Genomic DNA, 27,647 nt, shown 5'->3' with positions numbered 1-27,647 from the left:
CTCATGCAGATGCTAGTTGTGTGAACATATTCTAACATTTTCTATGCTACGTTACTAAACTAAATGTAGATATTACCAATCGAATTTTAAACACACTGTCTTAGAATAAAAAATAACAAACGATTACAATTCATGATTAATGCAAAGGGCCTGGAAAAATCGTCTGCCACGGGACCCGTGTTGGGTTGGGTGTCCCTCCCCAGTGCAACCTGAGGACAGTCGCCTGTAAGTTGTGGATATACTGTACCTATGGGAATGCACAACCTGTCGTGGTGAGTAGTTTTATTTATTATCATGCACCTCAAGACTTCTGTGAATATAAGTACCGCCATGCTTGCACATAATGATTGAACATTGCACCAAGAGTCTCATTAACTCAGACATTTAACAGCCATTTGCCTCAAAGGAGGGACAAGACGAAGAGGGCCATAAAAGGGACAGAATTAAAGGAGGATATAAGCAGGAGTAGCCAGTTACACACCTTTTCCGATTTAGTGCATAAAAAAGCTTTTTTTTTCCCTTCTCCGTTCGACATATTTTGCATTTGGTGGACATGTTTATGCGCCGTGATCAGGTGCGATTGTTGTTGGGTGTGTTGGAAATGTGAGACTTTTTTTTTCTATTTTAGGCGGTATGATCATGACACAGTTAACAAGGGTTACTGGGTAGACATTTCGTGAAGGAAATTCTCGACACTCCACTGTGTGTCTCTTCCTCTACATTATGTTTTCTCTAGCCTCGTTATCTGCAGTTTTATCGTGTCTTATTTCTGTGATATCACTCCCACCAGTCGAGGTGTGATGCTCAACCGTTCCCAGCAGAAATGTATATGTTCACTGACTCTGTTCACTTTAACCCTTTGTCAGCACATTGATGACTTGTACCCAGACTATGTGTTTCAGTAAGAATCTTCTTCAGCAAATACATTCCGAATGTATGACTTGCAGTGTTAAAATATTTGTCAACATTTAATAAAAAAAAAAGTTTCTTTCAAATTTACTTCAGTTTTGAAAAATGAATTGTGGTTATTGGTGTTTTTTAGTTTTTGCTTTGTTTTTTTTTTTTTTGTTTGTTTGTTTTTTGTTTGTTTGTTTGTTTATTTGTTGAATATATTAATTGCAGAATGATAATTACATTACACTTTGAAAAAAATGTGAGGAAGTATAATTTTTTGTGCTTTAAAGTCTGACTACCACAAGAATAATTTGGAGAAAGGAATGCTAGGAATGTATCAAACTAGTAAAACATGAAATATTATGATTTTAAAACCTACAGTGCAGTATCTCTTAGAGACTTAGATAAATCTTGACTTTTTGTAACTGCTCCACTGTGTAGCATTAGGTTATTTCATTCTTTCTTTTCTTCCCTACTTCGTTTGTAAATGGTTTACGGGCTATTTTTCTGGAATATACCTTTCTTTCTGTCATGTGAAAGCATCAATCCCACCAAACCTTCATTGTTTCTGTCTTTCCAAACTGGAGGCGAATTCCCTAACACGTTACGATCGAGAGTCAGGCAAGGTTCTTACTTGAATGTTACGGTTTAACAAGCATGCCCCTCCACCTGTCAGTACCGCTGAGCAGCCACAAATATTTATGCTCAGGTGAAGAGTCACAACCCAAGTGTCTATACAGCCCCAAGCCTCGCATGATTAAATTACCTGTCACCTTTATGGTTTTAAGTGCCTCCGGGAGCAGCAGACCGCGAAAGGGGATAAACGTTTCGCTCTCGTGCCTGTAACACACACCCGTATGAGATGTCTGTTGAAGACATGATTCACTGCCGTAAACTAACATTTGGGAACACAGATTCGAAACCCAAGCCCACTTACAGAATCAGTCAGCAGATCATGCTTCTGAAGAAGAATGTCCGCCAACGAGGTCGTATTATATGTAACAAACCTCTTGATGACAGGGACAACGATCACGTCGGTAGCGCGCTCCTATCGCTCTTGGTACACATAGTGTGCCCGTTATTCATCTGAGAATTGGTTTCAGTGGATATCATTAATTAAAGTAATCACAGAGGAAAAAATGTCCAAAAATCCGATTTTCATTTGTTTGTTTAGAGGTGGGGAGAGGGTTGATAAGGTTTATTTTTTCCAACTTTCTTTTGCTGGTTATAAAATTCCAATTATTATTAATTGCATGTTGAAAAGGATTGTGTTTTCGTTCTTTTATTTATTTGTATCGGTATTTGTTTTCAGTAGATATATACATCATCTTTCATCAAAAACTCTCACATGGATATATATATATAGAGAGAGAGGTAGAAAATCAGAATTTTGGTTGGTTTCGTGGTCTGTGGTGTGTTGAGTGGTATTTGTAGTACGTATGTGTGAGAGAGAGATGGAGACCGAGACGGAGAAAGAAATGACTATATCAGGACTTTTCTGCTTTCTGAATGTTAATTTTATGTTTTCCTCACCATGTATAGGAAAAAGTAAGGAGATGTTAGACAATATGTAAGATAGAAACTTATGTGTGCACACACTTATTACTCGGCAGAATAACTAAGTAAATCAACTACAACCTTTTTCGGAAAATATATATCAATTTCGAGTTCGTTCCATCCAGTTGATATCCACCGTCTACATAGAGTCCCTTTGTTCTCAAAACAATTGTTTCTTACTATAGTATTTTGCTATCCCTAAGCAGGTGGCGCTCTCTGTGGTGTTCTTGCGGCCATCCTAAACCGCAGTAAAGCCATCAATCAGCTCTTTGTACATCATCATGCTGACAGATGACTACGTGCTGCAGGTCAAAAGACCACCCGACTACAAACCACGTACCATCCGCGGCGTGTCACCAGGTAGCTCATCAAGTCCCTCCACCCCTTCCCCAACCCCAGTTGACAGGTGAGCAGCTGTCATCGGCACCACCCATCCTCGTGCTTAGTACGGGGGCTCACCAGTCTCATCAGTCACTTCATTACCACCCCCGGTGTCCTCACCACAGTGTCCTGTGACACTCTGACAGTGCCAAGCACCCATTCACTTGTGGGGTGGGGGTGGGGTGTAATGGGAGGAGGCACACTGATGCTCACAGGTATTTCCTGTTGTTTTGTCTCGGTGCAAAGTGTAACACCTCATAAAATATTCTACGTGGGTGGTATTGCTGTCTCTGGGGATAATTAGGTTTGTTGCAAGTTCACTTGCACAGGTTGACAATGTTTATTGTTCTCAAAGAGTGAAAATAATGGATTCATGGCTGATAAACCCCACCTTTCCCTGTTGTTTCACCTGTCCTTTTGTAGTGTTTATTTGTGTTTATTTTTAGCTTAATTGAAATGTCAGTTAATACAGTTGTGTCCTTCCAATAGCAGCAAACAAAATCGTTTTTTACATGAACAGAATATACAAGCACTTACTGCAACTGTACAGAGGTTTGTTTATCTTCCCTACAACCACTGTATTGACTTTTACACAGTATATCGGCTATAATATTGAAAAAGCTCATTACTTGAGATTGTATCTGTCTCTGGTTCCTTCTGTAACGAGAAGATCAGAACAACTCCAAAGATTTGAGAGTCAGTTGGGTGCAGCTGTCTTAAGTTTGTATTTATTTTCTGTCCTTTTTGTTAAGTGATTTTGTTCAAGGGGATTAGAATGGGATACAGAACAAGATTGCGAAACATTTCCCTGGTGCTCGGGTCAAGGGTGAGCATCAGTCAACTGCGCATGTCCTGATATCGCCCACGTGACACAGCGACATCCTAAGGGATTTCCATCAGATGCAGACAGACTCTGTCCATCGGCAGGAGGCTGGTGCGGTGGGCGCCTTATCGCTGAAACCCAGCAAAGTTCCTCCTGTGAGCAGACGGCAATCAGATACCATGCCCACCACAAGAATTTCCACAGCTGCTTGACGCCCTTTTGATGTTCTAAGTGAACATCTGGAACATGGCCAACTCCCTTGCCACCATCTCTTCTGCACTGCATGGCGACCCCCACTTTTCTGTGACTACGAAATGTATGAAAACGAAATCGAGTAGCCACTTAATTTTGTTGTTGCTGTTGTTGTAAATTCTCCTTGTTCTGACATGCTTTTATTGACTGTCAAAACTTCGCAGCACCTTATTATGTCATCTTTCTGATATGAGTTGTGTGCCGGCAACTTTTCTTTTCCAACTGTACTTTATTTCCACAATTAAGTCAAATGAACGAGAAACATCTTTTGCTTATGTTCTTGATGTTCTTGATATGTAGGAAAGAAAGAAGAGTGACTAAAAATAATTATCCTTCTTGATCTTTGACAATAAAAGCATTAAGTAATCAAAATGAAGGAAAACTTTATAAAGTGAATTGTTACCCACAAGTACGAAATGGACATGTTTTCTCCATAATATCCTGTCACATAATTTCTTTTTCAAATTTTTTGCTCTACTTCCATGAAGTTTTTTTCCAACGTAACATTGAAATATCGTACAAAGGGTTAGAGAAATGTAAGAAAAAACTATCACTTATCTTTTAATGACTCACAATCTTTCGTTAAGGCTGCTTAGCTTCGTTTTGCTATACAGATATATGTAAGGACCCAGAAGGCAGGGTTGGGGGACTACTTTCATGAGTGATTGTGAAATCTGAGGGAAAGATAAGACACTGGGAGGGAGCCTGGGAGCAGTGAGCAATGAAATACTACTGGAGGATAGTTTAACATTAAGTAAACATCCGTCGCGAGATGCTCGAAGGACAAAGAAGCTAATCTGGCTTTTCTCTTGCCATCAGTTACCAGCCTACCATGTCTACATTTATCTCCCTACTGCAGACGCTGAAACCGGATTTACACGTGAATGCGTGTGGGAGTGTGTCCTTTCCCCTTTGTCAGAGTGTGTGTTTGCGTGAGTGTGTCTAGAATAATAAGCCTCTAAGAGGAAAAATATACATGTGGGTGTTCTTAGTCGAAGAGTGACAAAAGACAAACACCAATTTTACCGGTAATTGGATAAAAACAAAATAAACGCAACCCATGCAGACATCCTTGAAATTAAACAGGTGCAGTTACTTCCTCTTGTTAAATTTAGTTTAAGTAAAGGTCAGTAAAGATGAACACCCACCTCATAACATACTTTGACAATGGACTGTCATAGTTTTTGTTATAATACTTATTTTAACAAACACAATGTGGAGGGCAAATGTTCTCTGAACTCTGCTAGGTCACCGAAACCATTACATGATGACATATGATGTAATCGTGTTTTATGGGTCTAGACAGTGTTAAGTAGCAGCCACTGTACAATAAATATCAGCGAAAGCAAATGTCGGTCCGAACATGAACCATCTCTCCATCATGACATGCGGAGTACAAGTGCTTTGCTATTTTTCTCCACTAAAAAAAAAAGCAATATGCTTGGTGCAAATGAAATGAGATCACAAAATGACAACAAAATTACATTTAGAAGAGCTAGCAGCAGAAAGCAAGCCAGGTTAAGCCGGGTACACTGCCCCGGCCATAAATACACTCGACGAAAACAGCCCCAGATGTTGTTGTGTAGCATCTCTATACAACTATTAGGTGTGAGGAAGGAGAGTATCAACGATAACATCACAGGAAAGAGACAAAGAAATAACTCTTTATAATCTAACCCATAATTTTAATTTTCTAAAATGCTGTCTTGAAAAGGAAAACTGTTTTAGAAAGTTGCTGATGTTGGATACGATCCTCACACATTTATACTGACAGGACTTGCTTTAGAAAAAAAAATTCTTTAAAGTTAGCCACATGGTTGGTCATTACATCATCATCGTTGTCGTTGTCTTCCTCCTCATCATCTTTCTTATCATGATCATCAGCATCATCAGCATCATCATAATCATCATCATCATCAGCAGCAGCAGCAGCAGCATCGGCGGTGACGGCGGCAAAAGCAACAACAAGACTTGCCGAACATAAGTGTTTGCAATTTGAAATGTGTGCATTTGATTTAAAAATGAAATAATTAAAAATATGGTTGACGCTCCGCAACTTATGACCTACCCTATAATACCAACCAACCAGAACTCACAACCTCCCATCATACAACAGTAGCCTCTCCTCAGATTCCTCCCGTAGGAGCAGACGATCACTATGATAACAGTGGAAATGTTTTGTGATGATTCACAAGTCATCTCAAACTCTTAGTCACAATCAACACCACCCTCTCTTACTCTGAGTTGTGGTTATTCCACGGTGAGCACATACCCGATGGAATCAATAGAATGATGCTAGTCGGCGTTAAGTTGCGGGTATTTCAGGGGTGGCCAGGGGGAAATAATCGCCACTCGGTCTTGTGTAATCACTGAGCCTTGACGGTTGGGTCGTCTGCATCGAATCAAAGAGAAAGCCATCCCCATTCCCAAGAGTAGCTTCCAGGGCAACAAATTATTATCTCCATCGTCTGGCCAGCTCACACTGATCATCTCACCTGTCACAGATGGAGCGTGGTAGCCTCCGGGTCTCGGGGGAGATGATTCAGTTCCACGCGTCACGCAAGCCGATGGATTCCCACTTTTTTTTATTTTTTTTTTTTTTATTCTTTATTTTATTTTTTTTATTTTTTTCGTCTTCGTTGCCGTCCTCGTCTCGAGAAGGATTTTTTCTTTTAAAGTACCAAAATCGTTTGTATTAGTCATGGTTCTTGATGACAATGTTGATGATGAAAGGCGATGATAAGGATTTTACAGTATCTTTAGATACATTTACATTATTTCATTATTTCCAGTGGCACAATGCTTCGGTGTTGTTTAGATAATTAAAAAAAGAGAGCGGGTATTTCCATCCAATTTATTTTTGCTGCCTGTTGACATCGTGGACTTAGTGAACAGGACGTTGTGTGTGTGTCAGGGGTCGGAGGGAGCTGGGGTTGGGGACAGTGGGGCTGTCGCTATGAGTCTGCAACACACGGCCCCCTCTATGGCAAAGGATTTACGAGTCTGTTTTGTCATGTCATTAGGAACCAACTGGCGCTGGCAGTCAGCCAATAATGTTTTTACGCAATTCGCCAACAGGTCGTTAAGATAGCTTGCATCCGCTATATGCCTTCCGTTGTGCGAGAGAGAGGGAAAAGAGGAATAGGAAGAGAAGAGGGGGGACCTTGGTGGTTTAACCCGAGCTAGTGACTAAGGATAAATCACGACAAAGCAGCCTGTAAAAATCTCACATGCTGAAAAAGAACAGTGTGCCCGAAACGAGATCTGAACGCGGGACAGTCAATTCTCGCTGTACTGGTGACCGTTGCGCCACCGGACCGCCCGAGAGAGAGGGGGAAAGTGTATGGTATGGTGAATGTCTTTGGAATAGGAACTATTTCTTTGAAGATGTTGATGTGCTAGGGCTGATCTTAGCTAACCATATCTATGTGTTTTATAGTGTAAACAATTATCCACAAAGGTCAATTTCTTTAAGACATTTTTTGCGCAGGTGCATTCATCGTTATTGTCATCTTCGATATCATGTTAATAATTCAATTACAAAGAAAACAAATTTTTTTTTGGAATGCTCAAGTAAGTTCGTATCTCCTGCTGTAACAACGTGAACAGTTTGGGTACTTTAATGATGATACTCAACAAACATATGATTGTGATAAATAAATATTAAGTGTTGTGGCGGGCACTCGGTAATCTTTGAAAGTTTATCTCGGAATGTATATCTCATTCATCTCTTCATGGTCTATGACCTCACAGGCTCTCTCTCTCTCTCACACACAATTAGTTAATGTGGTTAGCATATTTCATGTTTTATATCCTCGTGTCTTCAATACTTACTGTATTTTATTTACATAATAACCACATTAGAATTCGTCCAATGGTAAAGGTGACCAAAGTTAACTCCGTTGCTCAAATCACTCTATTTAAATATTCTCTTCATAACAGTAATTTATTCCTACGCGAAGGCGCCAGCAATAACCCTCGCTACATAACCTACGACATTTTTGTCGTATGAGTTACCTCCCTCTGTCGTCACATACAAAATTGCAATTTGGCAAATTTCTTAACCTTTCCCATTCCCTCTCTCTCCTTCTCTCTTAGGTAAAAGCACACGTACACACACCACCTCCCTAAGATTCCATTACATCCGGGTACATCAAAAGACTTTATTAAAATCTATCTGATTATTTATCCGCATGAGTGAACACCGCCGTGTTGGCGAGAAGGGAAAAGTAATTCAGTCTGTAAGACGCATATAAAAGAAAATGACTTTGAGCTTGATCTGCAGAATATGAGACCCCTTCCAAAAAAGGCATTCGTGAGCCCGTACCTACCCCTTGCCCTCAAAAAAAAAGAAAAAAAGAAAAAAAGAAACAATTATAAAGGTGGAAACCAAAAGGACGTTTAAAACTTGAATACCATCTATTCATCTCAGTCTTTTGAGGTGTGGACATCGGCGGTGAGGTTACACTGACGAGGGCCTTTGATGGTTTTCTCCTGCTGATGGAGTACAGAGAGTGCTTTGGTGACGCGCACCTCTCCCCCCGAGAGAGAGAGAAAGTATCCACGCAGTATCCTGTGTGGTCAGGAGGATCCGTCATGGGTGTGTGTAGGACTGGGGGATGGGGTGTGGGGATGATTTTAGAGCAGGGTGACAAGAGTAACAGAAAAATCGTCGGCACTTTACAGACGGCAGTGTGATGACTGTTCTTTGTTTCTTCCCTGCGTGTCTCTTAGTCTAAGGCTTCATCAGTGTACTACGTCACTCGAATAGTGTACTACGTCACGTTTGCACACCATTCATGCCAGCAGTCAACACCAATCAGAGAGAGAGAGAAAGAGCGGCAGATGACAAGTCTGCATTTCTCGTGGTTCTGAAAAAAAAACCTGCTGGTGTAGCACGAGAAATGCAGACTTTCAACGTCCCAATAACTCGAACTGTCACTCTGATTGGTGTTGACAGCTGTTAGCGTGACGTAGTACACTCTTTGCGTGACGTAGAGCGTGACGTAGTACACTGTTAGTGGCGCTCGTTGATCGCAGGTGCGAATCGCGTACTTTGCTAGAGGAGAATTAATTAATGAATGGTTTTTGGAGGCTGAAATTCACAGGTTAGGTTTATATCACCTACATCTACCGATATCTGAAAACAAGGCAAACCATTCAGGTTGGTCTTTAAGTGCTAAATAAGTTCGGTTCTCTAGTCACGCTGTCGCAAAGAAAAACACAATCGGAAGCTAGAACTGTCTTTTTTTTTTAATGATGTAAATATGTCGATCTGTTAAGTTGGCTTCTACAACTACTTTCGTAGTCTGTAAAATGTTCTGGAAAATATTGTAGGTCTTACAGGTTGACAAGATCACTAAACTCTATTGCATGGATAAAAATTTTCAACATTTTCAACCAACATCGAACGAAAGACACTTTATTATCCAAATTATAATTATAATAAGTCGAATCATATATCCTCCCACTGATTACACACTTCATATCATTCAAACGACAAAACATTCTGAGACAAATCATAAACAGCGTCTCTCCATGATTCTCCAACAGACCTGTTACTAAAGCACAAAATGATGATCACTTCTATGTCCTGGTGCAACCAAAGATGACCTGAGTTGACCTGAACTAACCCTGACCTTTATAAGAAACGGTCATCATCATTGCCGCCTTCCTGTTCAAATGTTAGCACAACATCCAACCAAATGTCGGCAACACTTAGAATTTATTTCAAGCCTGTCTGCGTCTTCAGCCAGCAAAAGGGTGGAGGTCAAGTGTTTGTGTTGCAAGCAGATACCAACAGCTTCTCAACAACAGCTGAATGTAGTCCTGTATAACAAAGGCGTTGTTCTCGGTAATAAAGGAGATGTTTATAACACATTCCTTTCCCATGTTTCACATGATTCCCACCAAAATACCCTCTCTTACCCTTTCGGAATGGCCACGCTTATATTTGTCATCTCTATAATTAAGGATTTTTGTTATTTTGATAAAACCGATTCAGAAATGGAAAAGGAACAGGAATCTGATAATTTCGTCGTGTATATGTCGCAATACAAAGACCACAAGACTAGGCATGGGGACACAGAGTGTGGGGGAAACTAACAGAAAACAATTAGGCTCGCTCGGGTAGCTCGAGTACACAAATCTTCCTAACAAGACAGACAGCCCCGCCCACTCCAACATCTACGCAAAAGTATTAGTATCATGGGAATTTCCCCCTGGAGGTTTGCCAGGAGGACCCTACTCCCCCGTGACCCGCCGAGGCGGCTGTTGAAATGCACGGCTACCATTTCATTGTTGTAACAAGGTCCAATCAACATCAGGGAGGGCAACTTTGTTTGCTAGGAAATAGTTTGTGTTGACATCACTGGAATATAATTGTCTTGTGCACACGACTTCAACATATAACTTTACAAAAAAAATGTCTGTTATATTTGTGTGGCTGCGTGGATGGTAGGGTTAGATGAGCAAACTGATGAATGACTGGTCAGTTTGTGTGGAAATAATTTAACATGTAACAAGCAATGTGGACAATGTAAATAAGTAAAGATATTTGGATGAAATGGTGAGTGAAATTTGACCAGGTAAACCACATTGTTATTAGAGTCAAGAAAGAAATCATCTAACCCTTTACAAACAAACTTCATACTCGTTGATATCTTCTCAAAATATTACACTTTTTTTAGACTTCCTTACTTTGATAGAAGGATGCCTCTTTTGCATGTCTTCTTCCATCAATGCAAACTTTCGAGAAAGCTATACTTCTTAAAAAATGAGAAGAAAGGAAGAAAGACGAAATGAAACAGCAGATAAATGAATAAATGGATGATTTTTTTTTTCAAATGATTTCACGTTCCGGAAAACACTTTTTTCTAAATACTCGATGATGCTGACTCAGTATTCGGGTGTCAGGATCCCACACACCCGGAGGTCCGTGCTGTAACGACATCTCGTCTGCTAGACCTAGCGGCATGGGGTGCATGGCTGCTTATCACCGGACCAAAAGAACTCTTTTCATAAAAGAAGCTCTGTATACCTTAACACTTATACAATTCTTTGATATTCCCTTCCCATTGCTCAGCTTTTATATTGGACCGGAAGTGTCGTTCATCTAAAAACTACAAAAACATTGTTCAATCTATTAAAAAGTAACATTGGCGTTCGTCTTTGAAGCAAGATGCTAATGTTCATACTTAACTTCAATTAAGGTTTTTTTTCTCACTCGTCTGGGGCATTGAAGGGAGAAAGCAATCATTCGCCATATCAGAGAGAAAGGAGAAAGAAGTCTACAATGACTAACCCTCCTATTGTTACCGTCGTCGTGGCGGTCGTCGCCAACATCTAAGTTTATGCGGCGGAAAAGCTCCCGACATGTCTGCACCTCAGACGACGACAGCAACCTCGTCCGTTAAAAGCTGTTTTCAGTGAAAGGTTCAGTTTTCTATCGCAGGGGGAAAATAGCGGCTGCAGTTTGAATGCGAGGAGGCCTGCTGTGGACAAACCCGGATTTTGGCAACGACTCGCCCCGCAGTGCATTATGGACTCTGGCAGACGTCTGCTCGGGGCGACTGGAGGCGCCGGTGAATGTAGGAGCCATTGTTGTGCACGACATCGGCCGCCACACTGAAAACATTTCCTGTATTTCATAAAACGAGTGCTTGAGGCAATGTCTGCTTGGCAAAAATGACGAGAGTCTAGGCCAGGCCTTTTTACAACACTAACAAAAATCTTTCAAAAAAGAAAAAAAAAGAAAAGAAGAACACAAGAAAGTAAAGATTTTTTCAGCCGCTGAAGTATAGAGAAGTGGTTATTAAATAATAGGAGCGACAATATAACTACTGTTAAAATATTTTATAGGTTATGTTAGTTTGAAGCTCTTGTGGAAGTGTAGTGTTGAAAAGGTTCGGGATTTTTTTTAGAGGGGTGTTTTTTTTTTTTTAATTGGCAAGTGAACTTTCAAGTGCATCAAACTCTTCACACGATGAACACTCGACAGACGATGCCACGGCTCTTGAAATTCTCACCCGTTTTACCCACTGAAAATGTAAAGATTGACGAGTATTGGAAAAAGAATAAAAAGTTGTAATGGGGTGGGAGTGGTTATCATCCTCTGGGTAGAGTGGACAAGTGTTTATAATAACTAAAAAGGGAAAGATGTGTGTGTGTGTCGCATTTGTCTGCGTGTTTTCTTTTATGCATGAGATATTGAAGTGTCAGGGTTACTAAAATAGCCTCTCCTTTAAAATTTGAAACAAAACCTTTCAACGCTAAAAATATTCTTATTCTCTGAATTATTGCCTTTCCACTAAAGTCGATTGATCAATTTTAGCTACACTAAGTATAGCAGTAGAATGTGTATGTTCCTGTTGTCGTCTCCATTGACTGGTTTAGAACTCAAATATGTCAAGAGGCATTTCCGGTGGTGCGCCTAAGTGATGGACAGTGAAGTTAAATTTAACACTTCAATAAGAACACTTTACTTTCCCTTTACTTGCAAGAGCTTCATCAGGCGCGATGCATGGCTACTTTCTTACTCGTATTCAGACCCTGTTCTCAAGTTTGTAATGTAATCCATCCCCTCCACCCCTTAAAAAAAGTCCGGTAAGGAACTAAATGACCCTACAAGAACTTTTTTATGTCTGTAATCTGTGACGTCTATGCTAAGTAAACCGTATCTGCCACGCCAAATGCGACCTCGTGACCTTTTAGCTCCGAAAGACGCCCCCGTGGTTTCCAAATATGGACATGCTACTACGCCCGCTTGGGGCGCTGCGCCAGGAACTCGGCGGAATGAATGAGCGCAAAAAGTTATCGCCACACTAATCTGGGGGACACCCAGTCGGCACTATGTCGCGACACCCAGTGCTGGCACTATGTTCTTTGCGCTCATGTGTATTCTTCCGCTGGCTTGTTTAGAAGCATGACCGCCGGGATTGGAGATGAATTGGTCTTACTCATCCGATGTATATAACTACGGGCCATGCGGTGGTCGACGTATTACGACCAGATCACCTCGACAACTTCGTACCTCGAGGGTGAGGGCTGACATCTCCAGACTGAGACCTGACCTGTTCATCATATTTTCCTCTGTGCACTTTGACTTACAAAGTATATTTATTCCTTTGTATAAAGAACACAGAATTTGTAGTCCATCGTTTCTGGGGAAAAGAACAGGAAGGAAAAAAAGACAACGAGACTTATTGAGAGAGAGAGAGCGAGAAAGCATCAAGGCCAGGTGTGACTAACCCTCAACAATGAAGATGCAGTGGCTGCACGTGACTACAGTCCTTTCCTGCTTCCTAGCAGTAAGTACAAAGAGCATTTTGTCCTTCCGCGTACTTTGTCATCCATCACACGCGTGTAGAGTTCAAGTGTCGGTGTTTGACAGACTAGTCGTTGTGAGAATACCGTTAGCTACGGACGGAGGTGATGTAGTACTTGCAGAGGCAGTTGCTGGTGACGGTGATGTAGATGCTGGAGTGGGGTTGCAGTTTTAAGGACACATATAATAAGCCGCTGATATTAACAACGACGAAAAAATTTTCAATGATAACGAAGAAGTAATATATTTTGAAAAACTAAACTGTTATTTATTATTTCATTTCAAAGCATCATGGCCTTCTGGGATGCCTCTACCCTCCCCACCCCACTAAAATAAAGACTTTGTAGCCGGGATCCTGTCAAAGCAGCAATTTGCGGTCTGTGGTTAATTAAAGGGTTTGTCAACAGAATGCCCATATCATATTTACCAAACCGTTCTGACCTTTCGGGTGCCAGACGTGTCATGGCAGGAACGAAAGAATTTCGCGCCACGGGGGCTGATTAATGAGTCATGTGACCTTCAGCTCGCACGCGCTTCGCTCGCATCCTGACGTCATGTCGTCAAAGGCTGCCAGGCACGAGAATGGAATGATGGGAGCAGTACCTGGCGGCTTGCCGGCTTCTCCATCTTTCATGTCGAGTCTGAGTCAGTCTTTAGTTCTTTCAAGCACTTGGCAGTACAGTCAGTCCGCCAGTTACTCTTGTTTGTTACAGTGTTTTCTGTTTCCCTGATTTTTAGTCTTTCATATCTTTCTGCGATGGAGAGAGAGAGAAAAAGAAAGAGAGAAAGAGTGTGTGTGATCTGATAATGAGGTCTGGATAAATAGTGTGACACTGTATCTCTTAATGCGTCGCAGATAATTTGACCGTCTGGCTGTTCCATCTCTCGAGAAATTACAAATAATTTCCCTCTTATATAACTTTATGTCCACACGATCCAGTTGTTTGCCTCTTATCCAATAATTGCATCTACTTTGTAATTATCTGTCAATAACTACGCCGGCACTAGCCTCTTACATAATTGGTAAGTCTACACCTGACAACGATCGCATCCGTGGTGAGAAGCATGCCGGGAATTTCAACTATGTCGATGATCACCAGTTTTCTCACCTATTGACATGAAACTTGAGAGCAATGGATTCCTGTCTGGATAGTTATTGTGCAATCCTTGTTTTGTGATGCCAGAGTTCTCCTGGAAATATATCTCCAGGCTTAAATATAGACTAAATTGCGAGAGAAAAAAAATGCGCGATCGTCAGCCCCTTTCCCCCTTCCGTTCAGAAAACATCCACGACTACCATAACACAAGATCAGAGAGAAAAGGGAAAGAAAGACGGATGAATAGATAGAAAAAGGACTGACGAAGTAGGCAAACAAAATAAAAAACCAACAGATATACAAAGAAGCAATAAAGAAAGACAAACAGACCTACCGACAGATCCTCTTACAACAAGGTCTAAGTTCTCTTCATCTTTCACTTGTCAGCCTTTTTGTTTGACGATGATTTCTACTGTCCCGTCTTCTCGATTTTTCATCTTGGAATAATGTTACACATCAGCCGGGTACTTCATCCCATTCTATGATCATTAAGTATTCACAGCTCTAACTTCTTGCTCGGATTCCAGTAGTTTTCTGGGTCAGACATATTCTTATCTCGTGTCTTGACACGTACAGATAGTAGAAAGTTGAAACTACCACAAAGCTTTGTTCGGTTCAGTTTTTAAAAAAAATTGCAGAAAATATACACTTGTGACGAAGATCCGTTGTCCACTTAAACTGTTATGTAATTTTACATTTCCTTGTGCTACATCCATCCCTCTGGTTCTTCCAGAGAGCTTGGCCGTCAGCACCGAAGCCATTCCAAGAATGCTCATTCCATAGCAGCCGCAGGGAATTAAAGAAAAATAAACTTGACATATACCAGGCACGAGTGTTTCATTTAGAAATAGCGGGCCTGTATTCGCCGATTTCTGGGTGCTTTATCTCTTTCTCCACTGTTCTTTCCAGTTAAAGAAATAGTGGGAAGCAATGTTTTCAAGTCTAGATTTTCAATTGAATGAAAACTTTATAATGTAAACATATCCGATCAACATCCTATGAAGAGTGTTGTTAACGCCTTTTTGATGATGGTGATGTAGACATGTATGTCGAGAACAGAAGGGATGTCTTCTCACACAGAGCATAAAAGTATCTTGAATACATATTTGGAATAAAAAGTTGGCAAACTTCACCCAAATTTGGTCAAAATAATATTTTGTTTTACCCAATAAGTAGAAAGAATTTTGCATCCTAGTAGACCTTTAATACCAAGCATGAGAACAGTGCGCTTTGTTAACAAAACAGCGTCTTGCTTGTGTCGTCTATTTTTCTTTCTTTTTGCCTTTATTTTTACTTCAGGATCTGATTCAAGGATGATTATGAGATGTGTTCACTCTAGAGGTCTTCCTTATCTCTCTGCGATCATTCGTCATTTCTTCTTTTACCAATAATCAGAAAACAGCAGCTGCTTCCCGCTTCTCTCCAATCCAAACAAAACTTATTCTTTCCCGTCCTCGTCTCCTCGTGTTTTTATTTTCTACCCACTGTGTTTATTATGCCCATAACTTCCGTTTAAAAGACGATGTCTGATTGGACCTTTTTACTTCCAAGGACAGGATTATACTGTATTGAAGGCATTTACTCTTCCCATTGCCTCTCCTTAAGGATGCAGCAAACAATTACCCGGTTCTTCCCTTTTTCATTTGTCCGGTAGTTTTATTTCGGAGGACAACTGTGTTGGCTTAGACGATAAATGCATGGAAAAGTCCAGAGGAAAGATTTCAATCTTGGGGACATTTTTGATACCTGAAAATGAGCTTGTACCCATCCTTTTGCTAGGTTTGGCCAGACGATCTCGTAGTCACGTGATACCTGGTTTCTGCCTGCGAATGGGAGGGACAAGGGAAGTAAGTGATCCGATAACTGCTAGAGGAATGTTTTGTCGCCAAGTTAAGCAGTAAGTTAAATTAATCCCGAGAAAAAAAAGAAAAGAAAAATCAGATAAAAGCTTAGAACATTGATGACAGTCAAGAAGGTGAAGAAAGACCAAAGATAATAATACAAGAAGGAAACAAACGTCAATGAGTGCTAGTCACTTAGGTGAAAGAAACCATTCTAATGTCTTCGGAAAGATAGACACCACTCTGGTACCCGGGCAGTCAGCCTTCCACGAGAAAAGATTCCGTTCAGAGGTTCGCAAGCACGTGACCTGGTCCTGCTCCCCGTAGGCACTCTCGGGGGGAGAGGGGGGGGGGAATAAAGAGTAAGGGAGCAAACCCGGACAGAAAATCAAGAGGTAAATACGAAACACTTTCTTCTATGAAAGCATCCTCCAGGACACGCGGTCGCTGGGTGAAACTTGCTACGAAGGGAGAACGAGCCAGGGACCGGTGCCAAGGCGGTCTGTGGAGGAACTTGGACAGAGGAATGGATGCCGCCAAGCCAGTTGTGCAAAGAAAAGAAGTGTTGTTAAGCAGCAATGTGTATAACATCCTGTTTCGGTCGCAGCCGAGTTTAGAGACATCGCACCTCTTCTACCACCCGTGAGTTCACCTGTGCTGTGTCGCATCGTGTCCCCCTACAACTGGTACCTCCGGCACAAGTGATGGGATGGGAAGAAGAGAACATTGTACAACCATTCCCTTCTCTCTCTGTTTTAGGAAGATAAAAGGGTTAGAGTTAGGAATTAGAACATTAGAACAAAGTATTATTACTAAAAGACCTAACAAATTCAAATAACGGTGTGTGTAATGTATATTATTAATTTGTCCTTCGACAAAAGATATCTTATAAACTCTATTTTCGCTATCATCCTCCATTCTCTGACTGTACATGAAATCATATCACCATTCCCCCACCCGTGTTTTCCTAGCAACCGTTATTAGATCTGATTATAATAAACAATACTTTTTCGTTTCCTTTTCTTGTTTCCCTCCAGGTTCTGTCGTTTCTTTTGCTGGGTGTGATGTGAAAACAAAGCAAAAGCGAGTCAGTGTCAGGCTTATTGTTATATATGAAGGCACGACCTTTGCTTGCGTGGGATGATGGGTCACAGATGCATGCCAGCCACGAAAATATGAAATGCACTGAGAGTTATGAGGGCTAGGAAAGTACCTACTGGTCTAAACATACAGGATACACCCTGCACGCGCTGTAACAGGCTAAAACCACCAGGCAGCCATCCGGGTACTCATCATGTCGTGTCACTCATCATGGAGCATAAATTAGCCCTGCTTCTTCAGTTTTGAAATTTAAAAATTAAAGCAGTTAGCAAGGCATTTCAAACACTAAGACGCCTACAGGCAATGAGGTGAAGGCTAGTCGACATCAGATAAAGCCAAGCAGGGTTAATCCATTAGTTCCGGATCATAGGGATCAGTTAGTGCACCTAACTGCGCATGTTCGTGTTTGCGATCACAATATTCTTATTTTGAACCAGCTTTACAACTTATCTGTCATTTTCAGAAATTTAACTTACGTGCATATGCGTGTTGCAATCATGGTTATTCTTATTTTTCCAGTTATCATAAAAAAATTGAAGTAATTTCTCTTAAAAAGGATTTAACCAAATTGTCACAAAGATCAAACTAGCTTCGAAGCTTGCACAACTTTGAAAAAAGCAGAGAAATTTAATTAACTTCAACTGTTTAACTAGTTGACCGCAAAAATCAAATTCATTATTAAATTGAAACCAATGAGCCTAAACGTTTTGATAAATACTTTGAACATGGAAAATGCTTTCACTTGACTTTATCCATATTCTTTATTTTTGTTTCAGATTTTCATCAAACAATCCCAAGGTAAGAAGATTAACTTGTTTCATATTTAGTTAATGGCGATGTACATGTGTAGTGTAGGAGGTCTACACGTGACAACTCACACATACAACCAGTCTACGAGATTGCACCATCGTATTTACACTATTATTCACATGAACATTAGGTAGTTAAGTAAGTAGTGACCTCGTTTACACCCACACTCAGGGAATTTAATACAGAACAGGTATTGTGAGAGGGTTCAAGGGCCCTTTAAGTGCACCATCCTATTTTGCGAAGTCGACACTGCACCGGTTGACCCTATCGTCAACCCGCCTTTCCAGTCTCATATTCCCCGGGGATTAGTTTTGACCCTGTCCCCATCCCTTACCTGTAATGTACTTCCTCTTGGCGACACTGTGGTACATCGTCCCTTGTCTTGTACAGGTGGCGCTGAATGCCAGGAGAAAGTAGCAGACATCGTCTTTCTTCTGGACTCCTCCGTCAGCCTCTGGCTGAGAGAGTTCGGAGCCCAGCTGGCCTTTGTTCAGGATATCGTCCACTCCTTCACCATCGGGCCCAACAACATCCGCGTGGGCGTCGTCACCTTCAGGTATGAACCCTGCTGTGACCTTAAGTGTAGGTGTCCACTAAAAATAAGTAGGACCTACATTATTCGTATGAGCTGTCGTGTCCAAGTCTCTTCATTTCCAATCACTTATTTATATATCTTATTCATGAATTTTGACATGTTTGTCTCGTACATGTATTTTACTTACCTTATAAACTGCTTGCGCAGCTCGGACGTCAGGCTGGACATTCGATTGAACCAATACATGGACAAGAAGGACCTGCGACTCGCTGTCAGCAAGATCACCGAATGGAGAGTGGCACACGCACCGGGGGATGCTATTCATTTCGTCCACACATCTATGTTCCAGGTGAGACAAAAGGATTTCTCAACCATTTGATTCGTAACAATTTCAGCCTCGTTAAAAGTGTCCATGTTTAAAAGAGCTTTTTATTCAGCTTCATTAAGACTGTGCACCTATTCACGAACGCTTTCAGCCGGAGAACGGAGGACGTCCATGGGCAGCTCACATCTTGGTGTTGATCACGGACGGCTACTCTTACGAACCCAACAAGACTCAGCACGAGGCGGCCGTGGCCAGGGACAAGGGCATCGAGATCTTTGCCATCGGTGTCAAGGAGGCTGCGTATGAGGGCCACACTGAGTTGTACGGAATCGCCAGCGAGCCCAAGGACATGCACGTCTTCAACGTGGACCAGTACGAGAAGCTGAGCAACATCGAGGAGGCTGTATCGACAAGAGCTTGTCAACACCGTTAGTGTCGTTTTCACACTTTTATATTTATGTTTATCTTTCTTCGTATGTTTGTTTGTCTGTGGAGCTATTTTTCACCCACTTCTCATCGTCTAGAGGTCTGAAGTTTTCACTAATTATTCATTTGCGTGTTGATGATTCATTTTAACTTTCCCAAAATGTCTACATTAAAACCCGGCAACTGGATATTTTGTGGGCTTTTCACTTTTTTTGTTTTTAATATATATATAATAACAATAACATTAATGTGCATTGCCGCCAGTTCTGTAATCTTGGAAGAATTAAAAATCATCAAGCGGTCCAAATCAAAGTTGACACAATTCTTCCGGATTAACCTTGATGATTTGTTAGCATACTTGAATGGATAAAAGATTTTTTCTCGAGTCCTTGATGATTTTTTTCCTTATACTACGACTACACTAATGAAATTTGGTCTGATAGTTTTCGATTCAATTTTCTTTCAGAAGGTAATTGGACTCGACCAGAGACAGGTGACGAGGAACAAACCAACCCGAAGACTACTGCCGAAAAACGTAAGAATCTATTCTTTGGTGATTCATGGATTAGATATGTCTAAATAAGTAAAGAAACACTCTAGAAAGAGTTAGTTTCCACTAAAAGTGTTGTTAAAATAAGTACACCTGTATAAATAAACATATTGCTTCCTACAAACTATCAACACCTGTAAAAAGCACATCACACTATTCCTTCTGCTTCCAGGGTGTGGCGGCAAGCCAGCGGACGTCTACATCATGCTGGACAGCTCCAACAGCATCGAGAGGGTGCAGTTTACCGAGCAGCTGCACTTCGTTGCGCAGCTCCTCCATCTCTTTGATCTGGACGCCGACCGCACGCGAGTGGGCGTGGCTCTCTTCAGCGATGACGTCAAGGAGGTCGTCGCCCTGCAAAGTGTCACACACTGGATGAAATCAAGGCTGTGTTGAAAGACACCTTCTTCCTGTCAGGTATTGTGCTACCTATTTATATTTTGGATTGGTCGGCATCGCTGTAAACAATTTGGCGGGATTCGCGCAGTTGATGGAGTTGCAGTTACTGAGGCTATTCCAAGGATGAATGTCTGCATTTTGGAGATAATATGTAGCTGATTTTAGGCCGAGAAAATTTGTGAAGAGTATAAAAAAAAACAGAGAAAGTTTAAAAAAATTTCAGGAATATGAGAGATGTTTAATGAGGCAAACCAGACAAAATATAGTTCTGAATATTAATGTTCCACGAACTAGACCAAAATAAATCTCACCCACTTTCCTCTGTAAGTAGAATAGTCTCTCTGACTTAATTAAACACCCAATTTGGTCAAGATAATGAATTGATTAAAGTTGTATGCAAATCTCACATTAACTAATGTTTTGGAGAAATGGTAGAGGAAGTTCTCTCTTCAAGATTTTGCCCAGAAGACTTTATTTGAGATATACACTTTTGTTCTCCAGGTGGCACCAACACCAGTGGCGCTTTGGAGCACCTCAGGACACGGGTGTTTCCAGCTGCCCGCCGCGAGGTGGCGCACGTGGCCATCATTCTGACCGACGGCCAATCAAAGAACTCGACACTCACGGCTGAGGAAGCGAAAAAGCTACGTGAGATGGGTGTGTATGTGTTCGCCGTCGGCATTGGAGCGCAGACCGACGTCACTGAGTTGATGGACATCGCCAGCGACCCTAACGAGAACTTTGTCTTCCATGTCGACAACTTTGCGAGCTTAAGGAACATTCGAGAGCTCTTAGCCATCAAAGCTTGTGACGGTAAAGTTCAGTGAGATAGAATTCTAGTTATAATTTTTTAACTAAAACGCCATCATCACAGTCAAGTAAATAAGTTACCTTACATAAAGCTATCTCTATCTGATGTAAAAAGTGTAATGAATTAGAAATTCGTAACTAAAGTTGATCGGTTAGACAGTAAAAATTTTTGATGTTAATATATATTTTTCAACGAAAATAATGTTTTGAGTTCTTTATGGTTTTTTTAATTTAAAGGTGTGTACAAATATTTTCAGTTGGTCCGTCAGAGGATGCCGGTGACCAGTCAGAACACAGTAAGTACGAAATGCTTTTTTGATCTGTTTGCATATCTTTTTGTGTCTCCCTACATACTTCTTTTATAGGTATTGTACGTTATAACACTTTTTGAAAACAACTCTCAAATACAGGGTCTGATTTAAAGACGTGTTTATTGTCCAATTGGTTTACAAATCAGTTCTGATTTTACTGACTCTCGTATCAAGTGGATATAAAATAATAAGGGAATGAATTGCCAAGTATGCACATCAGTAATAAATATTGACCAATTTTAATTTAATATTTTAAAATAAATTAATGCATTTCTTTTAATTTCAGACTGTGTTTCCGAACCCACTGACGTTGTCTTCGTCTACGACTCAGCTGCTGTGAATATGGTGGAAAGTGACATCATATCCGGTTTCATATCTGATTTTGTGCAAAATATAGAAAATGACGACGTTGTGAGATACGGTCTGGTGCGGGAAAATTGCTACAAGGGAGACAACATCAATCTCCAGACGGGTGCTAATGCACAGGCCATAGAGGTAAGAGTAGCTTCCCTTAGACTGCTGTCAGCTTACTTTCTTAAAATCTGAAATAGCTGTCAACCCAAAAAGTTCGAAAATATCACTTTTCAAAACAACACACTTGAATACAATAAATTTTTTTTTTAAATTAAGAAAAAAATATGTTGCTTTCCTTCCTCTTTCGCTTTCATAATACTTGTCGGCTTCTCTGTCCATATCTTTTGTCTCTCCCAATTAATGTTATGGAATATGAAGGGGAAGGAGGAAGTTGTTTTTTTATATAAAAGCTAACACAGTATCTATGTCTTTCTAGGATTTCCTTCAAGAACCTCATCAGAACGGCCTGTCAGTGCTTCTCCAGCGCGTTCGTCTGCGTGGCTTCCTCAACGTGTATGACGACACGCGAGCGAGGGCTCAGAAACTCCTCGTGCTCTTTGTGGGCCCCAAGCTTCAGAAGATTTCCGAGGTGGAGAAAGAAATAAAAAGACTTCAGTTTCAGGGTGTCCGTCTGCTGGTGGTGGCTGTGGGTTCAGACAAAGACGTGAAGGTGCTGCAGCCACTACAGGACTTGGCCAGCGCCCCTCTGGTGTGGGCCAGCGACTACGACAGTTTGTCCACACTGACAGGACAGCTAGTCAACCGGTTCTGCGAGGTTGCCAGGCAACGACCAGTTGCTGTTTAGTCACAATAGATACTGAGAGAATCTAACTTTTTCCTGCTTAATTTTAACTTTCTCTGTCCCCTCTGGTTTTTAAAATATTTTTAAAATATCGACAATTTGCTTGCGTATGCATTAAACTTCATTAATTATTTACAAGGAAGCAAACACACTCAAGCACAAACATAGATGTTGAGATATACAATCATCTTTAGTGTTATTTGGATGAAATTTGCCTTCATTTTCTTGTCTAGTACAGCTGAGTTTCCTCTCTTACGAAGCCAAAAAAAAAAAAAAAATCGAAATATTTTTCCTCTGTATGCTCATTCTTGTTTATATTTTTGTGAAGCGGGTCAGGGAACTGCGCAACCCGACTGCAAAACCAAAAACTTTAAAGAGCTTTAATATGGGTATATGTGCAATGTTATTGAAAGTATTTTGCAACTTACCTTGATTCCTTTGACTGGTTGTGAAGTGTACAGATTGATAAATACTTTCCTGCGGTTTATTTACTGCATGCTTGATCTACTGTTTTTAAATATGCTCAAAAGCATTGAAACCAAACAGAATATCTTTTCACTCTAATGTGTGGGGCTACTTTAAGAGTGTTTAATTTTAAAATTATTTTACACTCGTGTTGAAGTGGACCCCATCTGAACACATACTCACACGGACTGTGAAGTTTCTTGTACGATGTCAGTGAAAATGGGAATAAATGAATGGACAGGTAATGAAAAGAAGAATCGCCTCAGTCCTAGACGACAAGAACTGGAATGATAGAGATCACAAATGAAAGAAAGAGAGAGAAGCAGAGAAGTGTAAACTCACTTCTCAAACAACAGCTGAGAGAAGGACGTAGAAGAATGGGGAAAGTAAAGACAGGCTGGAGGGTATGAACTGTGATTACAAGACCAAATCTTGTAGTGAAAAGTATTTGGACACACAATAAGCTCACTCTGTGATAATAAAACTGTGTCCATGGACGCTGTCATCGTTACCATTTGTCTGAACATGTCTGTGTTTATGTGGCAATCTGCTGACTTTGGATTCAAAATGTATATTCTTCTGCGATGTATTTACCTTTGTTAAATATCTAAATTACTCGTAACACTTTTTAAAAAGCATGAATTTCCTGTGATTGACGAAGTATATTATGACACTTCGTTCGCTTATATGAGTATTAAATGTTTTTCACTTTTTATCAATATCGAGTTGTTTTTGTGTTGTATGGGTTATATGTATTTGTAAAGTGCTATACACCTTTAACTTTTAGGCTAGTCATTCTTTTGACAGGTTACAATGGATGTATAACGCTTAAGACAAAAAAAAACCATCACAACATCTCTACACAGGCTCTCGACATTTATGCCTTTCTTGTTTCAACACACAACAAACGATCAGCTCGTGTTTTTTTTTGTTTAATAACAAAAAGAAAACTGTTATTATACCAATAAATAATGAATAATTAAAAATCTTCACCTATCTACCCCCAGGAAAAGCCACCAAGGATGGTGATCATACGCACGAAAATAATTCCATTCAGATCTCACTTATTCTAAATTTTTCGACGGTCGTAAGTTCATGACCAGTGTGGTCCGTGACAACAGCTCACCTCCGCGCGCGAGAGAGACAGTGTGTCTGTGTGTCTGTATGTGTGATCCAATAATGAGGTCTGGATTGACAAAGCGACACTTTATCTTTTAATGCATAATAGTTTGGCTGTTCCGCCTCTCCATAAATTACAAATAATTTTCCTCTTACGTAACTTTACGGTCACACGATCGAGTTATTTGCCTTTTATCCAATAATTACATCTACTTAGTAATTATCTGTTAATGATTCCGCCCGCACGAACGGCTAGAATCTTATATAATGGGTAAGTCTATACCTGACAATGATCGCATCCATGGTGAAAAGCATGCCGGGAATTTCAAATGACGGTAGCTCGGCGGGACGTATGCCTGTGACACCAGTTTTCTCACTTACTAAAATGAAACTTGAGAGTAAAGTATTTCTCTCAGGATCGCTATTGTGCCGTGCTTGTCTTGTAATGCCACAGTTTGATAGTTACGAGAGTGATATGAAAAAGTTCTTCTCTATACAAGGTAAGCCCTATGCGCGCTGGAGCAGAAAAGAAAGCCATCAGTAAGCCATCATGTTACATAATCCAGCATAGAACATATTAATATTAGCACCATAGTTTTTGTTTTAAAATATTAACATCAGTTCAAGTAAATAAAAAATTAAACAGTGCTAATAGTTTACAAAAAAATGCGAAAGTTTATTTATTAGCAGGCCTCTCCACACACAGGAATGAACGCTTCCCGCAGGTCTTGGTTCCTTTTAATTTCTCCTTAACCAGACAAAACACCGAAGAGTCTCGAGGTTCCTTCCTACTTGCAAATGCATAGAAGTTCCTGGTGTTCTACGCAAAAAAGTCATTGGTTTTGTTCCTTGAATAAGCTGCAGAAGAGAATCCCTAGGCTCTAATAAAATGTCTGGATTCTCCTTTCCCAATCCGCGAGAATTAACGTTTCACATCCGTGAAGCAGAATCGGTACTACGATGACTTTGTACAGATAATACTTTGTAGTAAAGCAGATGTATGGCTGTGAAAGACCCTGTCCATCCTCGCCAATACCACTGTTGCTGATGTGATCCTGATGAGGATGTCTGTTGCGGAGCTACCGTCCTTGGGGAGGAGGCTCCCAAGTACTTGGAGCTGTTTACCTCTTCGAGCATCTCACCCCGTTCATAGAGGTTTCTGTTGCGCTGATGCCAATGATCATAAGTTTGCTATTATATTATAATGTGAAAGTAACCTCCTCTTTGGTTATCCAAACGTCTGGGAGGTAGGTCACCAATAATCTCATCCTAGGCACAGTTGGTTAACGTAATGCTGAATAAATATAAAACATCATTACAGTGTAATCCAGACTGACAAGAAAAAATATATCTTCTCTATTTAAACAAGAGACAGTAACAGCAATGAAAAATAATAAGCTGCCGGGACTTCATCGAGAGAAAATGCATCCAACCATAGGAGTAACCAGCCATAGGAGCAACTAATCCTAGGAGGAGATGTGAACAATAAAAATTTCATAAAACAAGGGACCTTCGACGGATCAGTTTTGCTAACACAAGAGTCAGCATTACAAGCTTTGAGTCCAAACTTAAGGCATATTTATTGCAAATTCGCTGCCACCCTGTCGTGAACATGGATGTGCATGTTTCTGTATTTACTTTATGATTAGGTGTGTGTGTGTGTGTTGTAGAAGTGAGCGAGTCTGTTACATGTGAATTCGGGTACATGGTTCTAAGTGATTCAGATTACGTGGATTGGTCACTGCACAATTTTACTAAAAGCTCTCTGAGAAAATCATTAGAAAAGTGCTATATAAATGTTTTTATTGTTGTTGTTGTTGTTGTTGTTGTTGTTGTTGTTGTTGTTGTTGTTGTTTTTGCAGCAAAGAAAAGATGGTGGGTCACCGCATGCTAGAGGCGGCGCCGGAGTTCAATGCCTATTCTCTAGAGGTGGCCGCTTTACTTTGGTATTCTTGGTATATACATATATACATAAGTAGATTCAGAGTCCGCACTGTGTCCTGAGTACATCATTGTGTGAGCGTTGTTCGACAGCGACATTGTGATTACTCACTGAACTATTATTTTTCAGATCCAGACCCCAAACACTTGCTAGTACAATATGTCCGTTAGAATCTTTGGATTGTAATTGAGTTAAGATATTTTCCTTTTCCTTTTATTGTGTTATTTTTACACAGGTAGTTTTGTAACATTTTTTTCATAATTAAAACTTAGACAAGACTGCAAGAGGCAGACATAGTTGTCTTTGTTCAGAATGAATATGTACTCACTAATGTCCGGGCGACTGCCTGAGTGTTGGGCGCATGTGAGCGTCTGTGACAAAAGCACATAACGAACACTACAGACAGTGAATAATCATTAGCATTTTCTGCATTCCTAACCCGTTAGATGTATTTTTTTCAAGTCAACGATTCGATAATTAAACGCGAAATCTCATCAAAATATGCGCAAACCAGGAAACCAAGAACATGATCAGGACTCCGATCATGTCACACTATGTCTTCTACGGGCTGAAATAACACTTTTAGAAAGGACACTCGTGCTGGAAGAAAAACTTTACTAAAATACAGATTGCATATTATTCGCTTAATTAATAAGAAAGACAATTAAAGTCGCTGATATTTGTACTCGGTCGATTTACGGATATACATTATATATATACTTTTCTGAAAAATGAAATAAATAAACATATCGCATTTTATCTTTTAACCACTTTTTAACTTTGCTGAAAGTTTATAAACAATTACTACCATCAAGATGACAATTACGAAGTATCTTAGTGAATCTTAACGATAAAAACCCTAAGGGTTTTAAGGAAAAATCATATAATGTCATACGTCTCACCTGTGTAATAATAAAACTAAAAGCTATACAAACTGTAGCTGACTGTAAATAAAAGTTATAATTATGCTAAGCATAAATTTCTCGCCATAGCTTTCTTGACTGCCGTGTATCGACACAGAAATAAACCCTGAACATACCCTTCTCTTACTCCATCCACCCGACAGACGTGCGGCACGCGAGCTATTTAGTCAACCAACAACAACTTTTTGTCGCGGCTTTGAAATCTTAGCTTTAATCCTCTTAGTAATTACAGCTAAGAGACCAAAATATTAGAATTTCTCTAACTTAAAGCTGTTTAGTATGTAGTATACTAGTTCATTAACGTTGTGCCTAATTTTTCATTTATTCTTTGGGATCCAAAAAACACCCTGCAATAATTCCTAATTGTGTACTATTTGACGAGTTGTTTACTTCGGATGGATTTTCTCTTGTCTAGGGTAAGTCACCACTGTCTTTATCCAGATTTTAGGTAGAACTGGACTTGACAAGTTTAATTCAGGGTTTACGTTTTTCAGGCTTTCAAACAAGGAACACTAATTCCTATAAGACTTGCTGCTAATTGTCTCAGCCTTTTTTAACACATTTTTTAGAACTAGCTATATCTTTTATTTTATAGACATAGAAGA

General features: G+C 40.3%; 1 protein-coding gene across 1 annotated transcript; it reads left to right on the top strand.

The window, feature by feature from the left end:
- The first annotated feature begins 12,731 nt into the window (after positions 1 to 12,731).
- On the top strand, positions 12,732 to 23,771 carry LOC112554398 (cartilage matrix protein-like). The gene is given in 12 exon segments (XM_025222158.1): positions 12,732 to 13,215; positions 18,048 to 18,069; positions 18,472 to 18,637; positions 18,824 to 18,965; positions 19,093 to 19,369; positions 19,834 to 19,902; positions 20,090 to 20,281; positions 20,284 to 20,334; positions 20,818 to 21,129; positions 21,384 to 21,422; positions 21,724 to 21,932; positions 22,228 to 23,771. Coding segments are annotated over 12 exon segments (1,899 nt in total). The 5' UTR covers positions 12,732 to 13,164; the 3' UTR covers positions 22,597 to 23,771.
- The last annotated feature ends 3,876 nt before the right edge of the window (positions 23,772 to 27,647 follow it).

Source organism: Pomacea canaliculata, linkage group LG13, assembly GCF_003073045.1.
Source record: "Pomacea canaliculata isolate SZHN2017 linkage group LG13, ASM307304v1, whole genome shotgun sequence".
In the NCBI taxonomy this organism is placed as follows: Eukaryota; Metazoa; Mollusca; class Gastropoda; order Architaenioglossa; family Ampullariidae; genus Pomacea; species Pomacea canaliculata.
The sequence above is the reverse complement of the archived record's forward strand: the minus strand, read 5'-3'. Positions and strand labels throughout refer to the sequence as shown.